The sequence below is a fragment of the Porites lutea genome, chromosome 10 (assembly GCF_958299795.1).
Source record: "Porites lutea chromosome 10, jaPorLute2.1, whole genome shotgun sequence".
NCBI lineage: Eukaryota > Metazoa > Cnidaria > Anthozoa > Scleractinia > Poritidae > Porites > Porites lutea.
In genome coordinates this window covers 1,271,934-1,286,733 of record NC_133210.1, presented here as the reverse complement: position 1 = coordinate 1,286,733, position 14,800 = coordinate 1,271,934, and the positions used below count along the sequence as shown (strand labels likewise).

The following is a 14,800-nucleotide window of genomic DNA, read 5'->3' as shown; positions in this document are numbered from 1 at the left end:
GCTTTAAGCTAAAAACAATTCTTTTTACAATAAAAATCACGTTTAAAATTTTCAATGCGGGTATAAGCTAGTGAAAGTTTTCCACGGGCTTGTGTAAACAGGGATAAGATAGTAAGGGACAACATTTCGTATTATCTAAACATTGAAACAGCTGCAAACGCTCGACAGCGAGCACCTACGAAACAAAAATTAGTTTTTTGAGTTTTTGATTTGTGTGTTGTTTAAATGTAGCCTAGCCTATGGTTTTATAAATAAGGCGAGGAAATAGAAACTGTTCCAATTCATTTAAAAAATCTCTGTTAAATAAACGTTTTACACGAGTGAAAGACCTCGAACTGAGCGGATTTAAAACGAAGCGAAAACTCCGGACACAAACACATAAAATAAAGACGGATACTAAGAGTTTTGAAACGTACAGTATTGCTGTTAGTAGTGCTTGAAAATAAGTTTTGCTTTGGATTATCCTTAATGAATCCAAAGAGAAACGTTACATGCGATAAAAAAAGGGTTTAAGCCCCTTAAAGTACGCATCGGAGATAACAAGAAATCACTTGTTAATCAAGATGCAAAATCAACAATCACAATAAAGAGAAATTTTACATATTCGTGAAACTCGAACCCTGAAATATTTGCAGTTCTAAAAAGCATGTATCAAACCCACAAATAATAATTAAAGATGTGATTCTGTATGGAGCTCAGAGTGTGTGTCTTAAGGGGAGGTAAAATGAGAAATATATCTAAATCTACCTTTCTTAGCGGACAAAGCTTAAAACATGTAATCAGAAGTTGCAGCGCTAACAAAACGCAGAATGTGCTAATGGAAGAACGGCAAAACTTGAGACATTTTAATTTCTGAAATGGCTAAAATACGCAGAGAGAAGTTGCACGAAGGAACTGAGGTTTTCAATTAATCTTAAGTAAAGACTCCTTGAAAGTTGAAAGATGGTGAGTCATTGTAAACCAATTATTACAACTGAACTGTACAAAGGCCTCTGTCTAAACATACAAAACTAAGGTAATTGAGGCATTAAACGCAAGGAAGTTAACGCGAATTTTAGCGAATTTTCGCACCATGGAATCTTCAAAACGTAAAGATACTAGCGAAAAAAAAAGCTAACTAAAACACGATAAACAAAACAAAGACTGTGATTATTTAAAAAATTGAAAGATGCCGTACGTTTAATTTTACTCAAATTTTAACGCAAAGCTGATTAAATTGGAAAGTCGAGAAAGTCGATGTAGAGAGGATACTGTTTGACATGATCCGCGGTAAAAATCTTTTTTCCTGCTTCGCTTCTTAACTGCAACGGACAACGAGCGGATGTCCGCCTGTATTGAAAAAAATATATATTCAAAGCGATTTTGAGACTGAATACAGCCAAATTATATAAAGATTACCGAAAGACAAGTACACATCTTCTGAAAATCGTCCGAAAAAGAAAACATAGCCAGTCTGACTACGCATCCGAGTTAACACTAGGTTTTTGTGATAATCAACTCAAAATATCTTCAAAAGAATAGCTTTGTATTATAAAGAGACAAAACGCTATCTGCTTGAGAAAGCCACTGCTTAAACATGATATTCTATGCAAAAGAAAAGTGAAGATGTTAGCGTTGTTGAAAGTTTAAAACTGTTTATATTTCGTGGAACTGTACCCATGGTATTCTGAAACGTTGTTTTATCTAAAAAAAAAAATACACACCAGCGATAACAGCATACAAAAAGGCATTGTAAGTTTGTAGGTAGTGTTATCGCATTGCTTATGAAAAGATCATGATTTACCTACGACATAAGGTAACAGCCGTGGGCGAAATTGGTCAAGTTAGGCCATAACCACGCTACGATGCATGCGTAACATTTCATATGAGCCAATTTAACAAGGTCAAGACATAAAAAATCCAGCATTCAATTTATCGCTCGAACACGTCTTCAGGGAATCAAAAAAGTGAATATAAATCAATAGAAGGGATCAAGGTCTTTTTAAAATACAAAAGCGAAATTGATTCTCTATGCCAAGAGCTATTCAACTTCAGTCAAAGCGAAGGAAGATAAGAAAGGTTCCCCAGAGAATATATTACAGTGGAACAGAAGATTCAAAAATAAATTTTTGCATCCCTTAATGGGATAGTGGTCATCATGAACACTTAGAAGAGACTCAAATACATTGTCTTTTGAGAAAAACGATTCGAGTTCGTGACGGGAATTTCTCAGGTGGCAATATTTTCCGAAAAGAAGTTAATAACAAGACATTTTCTCGTAGAACATAACATTATGCTAATTTCATGACTCTGGCATAAGAAAATATATTTGTAATTTTTGTAACACCACAATATAATCTCCACAGATCTTACACTCTAACGGTTTGCTTAAGAGCAAGATATATTGAACTAAGAAATGTTACGCCCGAGGTCTCTTAAAACAAATCAACTTTACTTGGAGGAGAAAGGAAAAGATCTAATCGGAAATTAAATAAAATTTCCTAATGGTTTCATACTGAGCAAGGTGTGGAAACAACTCGCAGTTTTGGTCCCACATCTGGGTAAACGTTTACAAACTAGCGCCAACATGCCGCGCGCGCGAACCTGGCCAGTACTTGAAAGTGCAAAATGAGAAAGAATAGAAACGATCAACAAACGGGAAAAGAAGTTTGTCTTAAGTAAAGCGTATTTTATAACAAGAACAAAAGCGATCACGCATGTCAAACGAACCAGGCATTGCTTGAAAAATAAGAGCAAATTTTAATTGTCGTTAGAAGACGCAAAACTCGAGACTTTGTCCACTAATTAAGGTTTATTCCGCTGAGTATTCGATAGTTTCTTAGGCATTGAGCGAACAAGGACGCAGAAAATATGTGTATTAACAACGAGATGAGAAGATCAGTCGCAACACGATGATGTAGTGTCATTTCAAATGCAAAACATCCGTGATTAATATTCTAGAGTCGGATATTTGCTTCAAAATTGTTCTTTGTTGATAGACTTTACCACAAAAAGAAATCAAAACGACTGAAAAAATAAATGAAAATATTCGGCCATCAGTTGAATTTGCCGACATTATAAGTTTAATGCATCATACAGCTCTGACAAAAAATTAAAAATCATTTTATCGTCGGCAATAAAATACATGCTTTTAGCTGGTTTCTAAGAGAATTTCGAGGTTATTAGTTCGCTAATTATGGCTATGTAATTGCGGAGAGACAAACTCGATAGAGCTTGCCTACGCTCCAAACTTGCTTTCTCACAATTACACCTATACAAAATATTGCCATGAATATTGAAAAATGCATAATAAAAGCTCCGAAACTCTAAAAAGACTAATGAAACGAGAAAAAATATATTTCAGCTTAGCAAATAATCGAAAGCGAGGATGATCGACAGTTCACTCGTAATAAACTTAATGCGAAATTAGGATTTTAATGAGCAATTTTCTCTACTGGCGAAATTTATGGAATATTATCATGCAAATTGTCATCTACAAGCAGTTCGAAAAAAAATGGTGTCGTCTTCAAAAATATTTATCGAAACGAGTAGTCATGAAAAATAGCCAGTATGTTTATAGAAGTGCGTAGGATTCGAGGAAAATAAATCACTCTTGAAAATCTCTACATTTACAGTGCATATCGAAAGACTCGTTTTATCAAAGATTAATTGCGGCCTATCAAGGGCCGATGTCAGCTTTTGGCCATGTGTTAACGACGTGCAGAGGTTGCAAGGATTGAGTTTCATTCTAATGTTAACTAATTTTACTTAACCACACACGCAGCGACAAACCGCCAAAACCAAACATATGATCTAACTTAAATATCAGTTTTTGCGTTAAAACGCGGTTGATGTAATCACGTTTGGCGCGCGAGATATGATCGGTTTCAACCAAGCCGCGCAATGGCGCGAAGTGAGTAACGAGCCACCCAATATTCTGAGAAAGAAATTCGCGAGCTATGAAAAGAAACTCACTTCATGCCAAAATAGTATTACACCAAAATTGTCCGCGCAGAACAACAAGAAGTTGATAAAAATCAAATCGCTTACATCACTAAAATGGGAAGACTTACTCGACACGTTTTGCCGCTAGACACCACGTGTTGTGCGCGCCAAAGGCGGGCGGTTGTTTCAGCGACCTGCGACGATACAGCTTAGATTCAACTCATCCTCGAGGTAAAAACGGCCTTGAATATGTCGTTGTAAGGAAGAGAATGAACACTGCAAGATACTCTAAAACTTTACAATGAACAGCGACAAATAATAACATGATACCCGTTAGCTCGAATGGCAGAGCCAACTCGCTTGATTTATTTCAAAGAAAGCACGATAAACAAGCTATTCAGAGATTACAGCGCGTGAGAAAAATACAAAAACCGTCTCATCACTGTTCACAACACCTGGGTGGCGCCGCCACAATAGAGAACCCGTTTTTTATTTTAATGTCCACGTGCGCAGGACTTAGGGTCTTCATACGGGTGCTTGTTGCACGCGTGGTAAACTGTGATATAGCAGTGAGAAATTGTTTTGAATTTACAAGACTTTGTTTCTCAAACTAAATCAAAAGTCGATGAAAAAAAAAATTGATATTCAGTTGCGTTCGGCAAGACTGAAAGTTCACAAAAATTACTTCATAGTGGCAAAAAGGTGTTTCGTGGTTCTCCAAAAAATTTTGCGAAAAGTCAATATCTCTTTATGAGGCAAGAAAAAAAAAATCATGACTTTGCTTCTGTTCGAGCAAAATTTTCATAGAGAGTTTCTAATAAGACGTAAATTACACTATTATACATTTACAAAAGCCGAGAGCAAAGTTTAATTTTGAAGGCTATAATAGAATCTTGACATTGAAGATTCATTATGAAAATGCAGTTTTAAAAAGCAGTAATTTGGAATCCAGTGAAAACTAAGTCAAGTGCTCAAAATCCCAGGCTGTCGGAAAAGAAGCCGTTTGCTTAAAGCACTCAACCGTCGGAAGTTTACAGCAAAAAATAGGACCGCTATCAATTAACTTTGCAGAAAACTAAACTAACTTAGGATACTTATAAACCGACTTTAAACTGAAAAGATGTTAGCGGTGCTAATTGAAATCTTAACACAATATTGCAGATTTCCACGCGGCTTCTCAAAATTATTAAACTGGCTCAACAAATATGATTAGATTAACGCGGGCAAGTTTTTGATATGTTTAAGTTGTTTTTCGTGCCTTTTCATCGTGAGAAAGGACTGTTCACTTCATTAGCAGGAGTTAATTACCTTAGGTGACAGTTCTTGATTAGATGGAAAAAAAATCAAAACTCGAACTCCGTGTGGCTTTCAAAATTTAAAAAAATGAAATTGACGTTGTCGATAAAATATTCACAAGACGGTGAAAATTTAATTAAGGTTCGAAATCCACGAAAACGCCCAGAAGAGAGGTTGCTATAAAGACAGAGCTTACTAAGGATAAGTATAAAGAAATGAGAGTTTTGGATTTCTCCCTTTAAAACCGTTTGATTCTACCAAGGAAAACTTGTTTCTCTATCGTTTGTAGTACTGCATGGGTTGCTGAAAAATGTAGAAAACATAAAATTAGGCTGCTTTTTTAAAGCATTCAGAAAAGACAAGGGAATATTACAAGATAAGCGGATTAATTTACAGAATTGCCATTTCTTTGTTTTGATCCCTCGGGTTATATGAAGCTTTATAAATTTTTATTCGCTGACGCAGAAGGCCCGATTCCTAGTCGCTAAGGCGTGTTTGAGAAACACATACGATTCAATTTCCTCGCCAAAGTTGTAGACTATTTCCCGATCGTAAATATTACTTTAGTTTTATCCACGTCAGGCGGTCAGAATTTTAAAGACCTCACAGCCAGGGGAAAAAATAGAAAGAAACAATTATTTTCTTCAGACATCTGTTCAAACAGTCAGAAAATACTGCAGCTCAGAAAATGAAACTCGAGCTTTAAATTAGATGTCGTTATCTGAGGCTTTTTAATTAAGTATATAAAGAATCTTGCCCTCTTTTCGACATAACGTTTTACAATACTGCTGAAATGGTACAGTTTGCTTAATATGGTATTAAAGACTACTTTTTCAAAGAAGTCCTTGATTTTAGCGCGCACTATTTTGGTCATCATGACAACACCCTAGGGCCCTTCATGCGAGACTCATATCAGACCCTATAAAATATGACCTATCAGTACGAGTGGCCCACAAAACTTTGGGTGTAACCGCACCGTTTCATGAGAAATCAGTAGTCATATTTTCTGATAAAAAAAGTTATCGCCCTCTCCGACCCAAAGGTGAAAAAAGAGTTACAAGTTTGAAAGAAACACAAAAATTGCGTGCCTCCTGCTTCTTCGTGAGGAACTGGTCTATTAAAGCGGGGTGCCCACACTAACGTACGGCGAATAATTAACGCTTGAAATCCTTATTAACCTGACCAACGTGAAGTCTCTAGGGGGTACTGGGGAAGTTTCGACCTACAATATTATGAGTTCACGCGGTTTTATTGTTTTCCGTTTTAAACGCTTTACTTGCATGTTAAAACTATTCTCCTCTTCAACTTAACCGTAGCGAGAATACCAATAGGCATGATTTTTATTCCATCGAGCGCAGTTTCCCTTTCTCTGATACAATTCTTTCCTTACAAAAGATCAACATTTTGTGAATTTGATTTTGAAGTCCTAATACAACAATTTATCTGCTCGAGGGTTTCAAATTTGACAAGTCTTGCCAAGAGAATCCCAGAAACAATCATAGCGACGGACATCATGTTATGGCCAGCGAACTGTGTTTATAAGATGCTCCTAAAGGACTCTTCTTTGTAAGAACGTACACTTCATGAAACTTGAATATCTGAGAGGCTTGTTTTCAAAATCGGACGATAATGACCGACGTATTCGCTACACTATCATCGACAACATAAGTACGAAAATAAACTCGTCTTACCAAGACGGCGTTTCCTCCTAGAGGCTCCCGCAAAGAATATCACTGGATCCCAGCAAACCATATCAGAAACGCAAAACAGACAACTACAACGTCTTAATAACGACGCTGCATTTAAGCTAAGCCGACACAAAAGCATTCGCATCTCAAATAATCTAAAAAGCTATTTTGTTCAAGAATACAAAATGCTTATTATGTTGTTTGATAGTGAATGACGTGCACTGAAGTGAAGCATTGTGCAGTGTGTTTACAGCTATACAATAATACTTTTAACCTGTTTTACACTGAATGAATGGCTCGAATAGAAAGGAGACCACAAACATGCCCCAAGCGAACAAAAGCCAGCCAGCTAATTGAAAGTTCCCAATACAAAGTTTCTTTTGTTAGAAATAATGTTCGGCGCATTTGAAAGACAACTAAACAAAAGCACGGATGAATAGTGAAAAAGGCTATCTAAAATTGTTATTGCATATTTGCTAATGGTCTGACAATCATATTCCTTCGATGCTTTGATTCTTTGGTGAGACTTTTCGAGCCTCACTACACAGCGTTTAACAATTGCTACAAGAACCACAATTGTGTGAATTTAATTATCTACTTTTCCCTAAGACTCATTTCAGCTACAAGAACGCTTTCTAAAATGGACGTCTTTCACTGACAGGAAACTTCCGCGAAGGGCTAATTTCTTTTCCCTTCATCCGACTAACAGCGCGGAAGGAAAAAGGCAAAACAAAATAAAATACAAACCCAAGACCCATAAAAGCTTTCAAAGTGCTACGTGATTCACTCGAGCAAACCATCAACATGTACTACATCTGTATTTGCACAGATTTGTCACAAGATCTCTATTTGATGACTTTAAGAGCGTTGTATTTGAAGGTAGCAAAAGCTTTAAGAATTGGCATACATAGAAAAATGTGTCCGACGTAAAAGTCATATGCTTCAAGGCTCAACTGTCACTGGAGGAGTACAATTACAATTTATACAGGAAGAAAATTCACGACGAAAAAACATTCAAAGATTTCGCTGTAAGCTACTTAACCGCACTCAGCAGGAATTTGAAATGTAACTTTTTTCGGCAGTTACTGTAGGGCCTAGCGTTCCTTACTAGTCAGTCTCATTCTGGGGGCGGCAACAGAGACCACTCCCATATGAGTTGAAAACTAACGCCACAGAAAGTATCACATTTCACGCTTAAAAATATCAAGAGGAAGAAAAAATAACAACCAGAAAAATGTTAGGAGCACCTGTACTAAGCAAGGCTATGGTAAGAGTAGATAGGCGACCGAAATGTCAGAGAAATGGCTCTGATATATTCCGCTGACTCAATCTGCTTTAGCAGATGACAACACTTGTCGTGCCTAAGGTAAACTACTGACTTTCAGTTGTTTCAAATGTTCTCATCTTTTAAAAGAGCTAATACTGCTAAAGATACAATTTGAACTGCATGCTCTGTGCCTAAAGATGTTGAACAAAAACACATGTAACCTGCACCCACGCCCAAAAGACTGAGGATGCCAATATTTTTAGCAGTAATAACGCAAAGGAAGTTAGTGTAGAGTCCTTAAAAGTAGAAAGTAGAATCAGTTTAAGCGCTTCATCGAGCCTTAGTGTGTCACTCAGATTAAAAGAAAATGTTAAGTGCATGAATGACAAAATAATACCTTGATTTAAAACCAACAATCTCTCAATCATAAAAACTTTGGTAAGGGCTTGAATTTCTTAGAAGGCAGGCCGACAAGTTTTCGATATCTTGATTTAATTTAGAACCAAAAATTCTTCCTCATTATTCAGTAAAACAAAGTTCGACGTTTCTAGTGCATAAAATCCCAGTCACTGGCTAAACATTTGAAATGAGCACAAAAGAGTTTTAGTTGCGTTTAAAAAGAATCATTGAGGATATCAATGGATACAACTTGGACTTTGTCCACGGAGGCAAGAGTAGGATCTGCCTTCCATTGACCGCGAAAGCAAGAGCTTTTTCAGCGTTCTACGTACCAAAGGAAAATCATCTCACTTTTCCGCCCTCTTATCAACTAATACCACAATTTTTACAACGCTTGCTTTAAGTATGTTGTGCATATTTCAATCATAGGATTTAAAAGAGCCATGTCGCATTATTTGCCATCTTTTTAAAAAGCTACTATGTGTCTTGCCATCAATTGAACTACAAAAATAATGGGACGGTTTTGTTATTTTAGATTATATATAAAAATTGAAACTGTTTCCTTTCCGCTGTTGCTACGGATCGGGCAAGGATGGACATGGATAAACGTGAAAAAATTGGGCCAACTTTTTCAAGTTTTAATGCTATGCTGCAAAAGTCACCAAAAAGTATTAAGGCAAGTGTTCCCTGATGAAATTTGTTTGGTATCTTTTTCATAACTTTACAGGAGCATTTTGTGGATGAGTAAAGGCACCAAGTAATGACTTCAGTACAGACTTGACCTGAAACAGCAACATCCTCGTGACATGGCACCTTTAACGGAGCCGAAACCAATTATGGAATTGCACACATTTTAGACATCGTCAAATGATGACTCAAAAGATACGACTTTAGATATTTCGAACAATAAATATTTCCCGTCTGTCTCCTTTAAATTAACACAATAAAAGCAAACGAGGAGGCCGAGAGAAGGGGGAAGTGCTTATACACTAAATAACAGTTTGCACTATTGTTAATGACTGAATTACGTACAAAAGACGGAGGGTAAACTACGTAAAAACGTAACAGTGGAAATGCCGAAAAGCACGTTACACTATTTTCATTTTGTTTAGCTAGTCACACGCGACACCTGCAGTAGTACAAAGAGTTACGTTCGTGATAAAGATGGCATGCAAAAAATGAACTTCCCTTACAGCGTTCACGTCATTCTTAAGGATGCGGGCGCAAAAAGACATTTAAAATTGTGCGAGTTATCATTGTGTGATCTCGTTATTTTACATCTAACCCTACACGCGACGATTACACACCAAAACGGGAACGTCATTTCCCCACGCGTCTGAGGTATTCTGAGCTGTGCGGTTCTTTAGATCACAGTATCAGACAGAACAGTCATAAACAAAAGTGCAATTAGCAAGTCTACATTTAGAAAGATGTTTCCTCTATAAACCAAACAAACAATAAGACGGTCTTTTACTGGATAACTGGCGGAACTTGTAACGGTCCGGTCAGTCTATAGGGAACTCCCTAAAATTATATGTCCTGCGTCAAGGATGTATCGGTCCAGACCTCCTGCTTGCTCGTTACCAAAGATAATTACAGAAACGGTAAAGAAATATCTACGTGAAGTCACTTCCAAATTAGAAATTGCTGACGCATAAGAAAACCACGGAAATGAGAGTTAATAATTCTAGAATGTGCCAATTTATTGTCACTAATTACAAAAGCATTCTAAAAATATATATATCAAAATATAATTCTTCACATGACTGGTTCAAAAGGGAAACGTCTGGACTGTGGCTGAGTAACGGTTTGTAAAAAAACCTTGAAAACCAAAAGCTTTACCAGACGCAGGTTCACTAACTTAAGTCAAAACACTATACCGAAAGGGAAATCTGTTTCATGAAACGCCCATTTACGTCATGTGGGTACTAAAGATGTACCGCTCTAATTGAAATATTCATTCTTTTTTCACTCAAACACCAAAACTACTCGTCTTCCAACTGAGTTTATGTTCTCAAAAGTGAAACATAGTTTAAGTTGAAGTTACAGAGCTTTATTTTGAATAACAAACCCCAGAGAAGGCGCAATAATTCTCATTAAGAGTAAAAACATAAATGCCTTCTCCTTTATTTTTCGCGTAACAGAACTAAATTTCGTTGTAGTTTAGAAGGATCAGCGTCAACGACGCACCACGGAAAGACCTTGTTTACTGATAGATGTTTGAGAATAACAAGCTCGCGGATAAACATCCTCCTTGATTTTATCACTAATACGTGTTTGTTTCCATTTCGGCAAGGTTTTGTAGTGGTTAACCGATTTAGCGATTGTAAGATAAACCGCTTGTTCACTGAGATAATCACGCAACAATACCACACTTCTCATTCAAACACACTGTCGCAACACTGGCCAAAGCGCTTGGTAACATGCACTAACAAACGAATCGCGCGGCCGTAAAAAAACGATTTCCAAAAACGAGACCCGATAATCAAAATTTTTAAGCAAGCTTTTAGCAACAATATTATTGTTTCTTTAAAACGCAAAAAACTGAACGTTTACGCCAGGATTGACGAAATGTGGTTAAAAATTCATCTACACTTATTCTTCAATATGTCCTTAACTATTGCTAAAAATAAGTCAGCTACTCTGGAAACATTGTGCAATCTAGAATTTTCCCAAACATTTTGAAAAAGGGTGTTTCGTATTGCCCAAAAACGCCTACTAAATTCTCTCACATAATAGATCATCGTACTTAATAAAACGTTCGCCGTTGATTTGCAAAACAATTACTTTGAAAAGGTCACTCATTTCACAAATTTCCTGACAAACATTATTGCTTTCTAGGGTCCTTATTGCTTAAAAAACGGTTAATGAAAGTTCACTGCATGCATTCATGATTTGATAAATACCCACGCCAGTACCTGCGGTTATTTACTGCACGTGCTAAAGTCCTTACTTTGATGGTTCCACTTGAAATTTAGAGACCAATATTACAGAAATCACAAACTTGTAGCCACAGAAGTTAACAAACTTTTTCAAAAACCCACAATAAATACAAGACACTACCTGAAGAACGAACTCGATTTGATTTTCGTATCATTGACATGCTCCGATGTCAGTGTTTGATTCAAGACTGTCAGATAATCTCAACCAAAATACAACGTCGTCCACATCATAAAAAATGAAGATCAATATTTATGGATAATTGTGGTGGCGTGCGAGTGTTACAAGATTCTTAAACTATGGAATGACGCAGGCTTTACTACTAAGCCGCATATTTTTTAGACGCATGAACAACATCAGTACCTTTCGACAGATTCCTGTACCACGTTTGGCACCAAATTTTACTGACGAACAAATATCGCAAGGCTGGCAGGAATATTAATCACAAACTATATTGAGTGGGTTGTCACTGCACATGTTGGCGCGTGCTAAGTCACACAAAAGAGAAAGAATAATAGAAATTGACAGCCGAACCCGGAATTCATTACCATTAAAATGAGCCAAAATTCATCAATGCACATCACATTCCAAGAGCACATAATTTACTCAAGCTATATAAAAGAGTTTATAGTTCCAGTGAAAAGGCGCTATTGTCTAAAAGGCACAAAGAGATTGACCTTTACAGTCTGAAAATTTTCAAGAGGGGTAGTTATGTACCTAAACTCACAGACCCTTTGTGCGCTATGAAGTCGGCTGTAAAATATTTTCATAAACTTATTAAACAATCGTTTAAAATGCTTGCGCACGAACAAAGAAGGAAGGAACAACAAAACAAAAACTATAATTTAACAAGGAGAAAAACATATCGCAAAAGCACATTAAAAACTGAATCACTGTCCCCTAGGGCGGACAGTCTCGCGAAAATAGTTAAAATTCATGCGATACTTCAACTTTTGCGCATGCGTGTGTTTTGCTTTCTCTGACCACGCGTTTTTTCTTTTTTTTCAGATCTTGACACTTTTGAGGCTCTACATTGTGTATCAGATGTACATCATTCAGCGTTCTTTTAAGAACAGAACTAGAAGTTGTTCAATGCACTGTCACAGTTAGATGGCGAACAGTTTCTTATTTTTCTTTTGACTCAAACTAGATCGAGAGCAGGCTCGAGGGCGAGTTTTTTTTTTTCGCTCACCGAGCTTAGCTCTAAAGGAAGAAGGACGGCCGTTCGCAATCTATGTCACCATCTGTTCAAGAACTGTTACTACGTTCAAAGTGATTTTCATTTCTGTTCTTTCGCTGCTCTACTTCCTATATGAAAAGTGAAATGCCTGCTCAGAAAGATCGCTTTGAGACATCGCATCGCTTTACAGAGAGCGGCGCGTAGATGACAGAGTATTTAAAGGGTTCTTAACTTAAAGATTGACCAGAATGTAAGTTCTCCTCATGATACCACTGCTTAATCCAACATAAGGGTCATAAGAATAAAAGAAATGATCAGCAAAGAAACAGGTATTGACCACCCACATGGCCGTCTTCTCGTGCAGGATGCTACGCAAAGCTAAAGGTGATCTTCGGCTTGTCGATCATCGTCTCTCATAAATTCACTTTCCTGGACTATTATATTTTCTTTTTCGAAATTCATCTCCCACTTAAAGGTAATCAAGAAAGCAGCGCTTTAGGTCAAACTGATTATAACAATAAAAACTATAACACTGTGTCCTCACTAATAAACTGTCAAGGATTTTAATGACATATGTTTTAAATTGACGCAAATAACTGACCGAATCTCGTTGGTGTTGAAGCTCCAATAATTCTTCCAAATTTATGTGAACTTCACGATCTGTTCTCGGGTTACCTAAAGCGACCAAGAGAAAAAATAATTTTCTTTACGTCCAGTACATTTTCTTTAGTCCCTCTGTAATCAGCCACCCATCTCAACCCGGCGTATCGCACCGCGCATGTTCTAGTCTGCGAGCAAGCTCGTTATTTGAGGGAGTCACGCGAAGTCACACGAGAACCACACAGGTAAAGAGACGCGAAGGCTTGCGGCTCGCTTTGCTCGCCATAATTGGAGAGCTTGCCTGCAGGCTTCCCCCACCGTCCCCCCTCCCCCTTTCCTCAATTATTACCAGGCACATGCATAGCCTGCAAACAAAGTGTATTTTGCAGAGCGAGCAATGACACAAATGCCCTCCCACCATCTTTGATGTAGAAACTGACAGAGAGTTGGAAAGAGTCAAAAAAAAAATCCTGGGGAGAGGGCGACGCCTCTAAAATAGAGGAGGGGAGGGGACGAGAACGTTTTCCCCTTTCTTCTCCCTTCCCTACACTCCTTCCCCACCCCTCCTCCCTTAGTTTTTTATTTGCTTTCAAGATGGCGGCTTGGCACGATCACTGCAAGCAGCGTTCGTTACAACGGCTAACACATGTACATCGCTCCTAACCTAATATTCTGCGTACCAGTGTTGATACACTGATGGAGGCAACAAAATAAATTTAAGGAAATATAAGACCGTAATATAAATAATGTCCAGTGACGAGCGATAAACATAGCCTGACACCAGGAGGCCCCTCAGTTCGCTTCTGTGCCGCCATACATGGAAGTAGCGTCACAATAACGGGGCGGAAAAACGATTTGACGTCGATTCTCCTTTATAGAACGACTTTCCTCTAAAGACCAATTAGGTTTGCGTTACTACATAATATGAAAGGCTAAAAAAGTCACGTGTCCTTTTTAAACCAATCAAAAAGTAAATACCAGTCGTGACTCGCCCACAAAAGTTTCCCGCGTTCGGAGACGGTTTTAAGGAGATTTTTCTAGTTTTGATTGGTTAGCTAAAAAGTCTTCTCTTTCGTGATTGGCTTGAGCAATAGGGTATTTCCGAGTTCCAAAAGCCCTCACTTTCAAAGGAAGGTTACGTGCAAACAAGGCTAAAACCATGTTAACACAAATGTTCTCTGTGGTAAACGGTGAAGCACAGAGACTCTTGATCCTATGAAAGTATGATTTACCTCGGTTTTGAAGGAGCACTTGGTAAACCCCAGGTTCTGAGCACGCGATTGTTACTGTAATATCAGATTTTCTGTGAAGGAAAATAAAATATCTTAGTCTTCCACCCCGGAGTCTCCAAAGTTAAAAGTAACTTGTAATGAAATACAGTCGACTCTCTCTCTCTCTCTCTCACCGGACACCACCTGGGGTTGGTCCCTGCCTTTCTTTACTCTCTTATTCGACTCTGTAAGAAGATCACCACTCTTAGAATGAGCGCCGGTCCCCAAGGTGTCC

The 14,800-nt window shown here is 37.7% G+C and overlaps 1 protein-coding gene across 2 annotated transcripts in view; it reads right to left on the bottom strand.

The window, feature by feature from the left end:
- LOC140951324 (uncharacterized) overlaps positions 1–14,800 on the bottom strand; it is a 36,994-nt gene that overhangs the window by 1,892 nt on the left and 20,302 nt on the right. For both annotated transcript variants that reach the window (XM_073400579.1, XM_073400580.1), the window contains 2 exons: positions 14,527–14,597; positions 13,296–13,369 (listed from right to left, as the gene is read on the bottom strand). In XM_073400579.1, the coding sequence (XP_073256680.1) occupies positions 13,296–13,369; positions 14,527–14,597 (145 nt within the window). The remainder of the gene's footprint in view (positions 1–13,295; positions 13,370–14,526; positions 14,598–14,800) is intronic.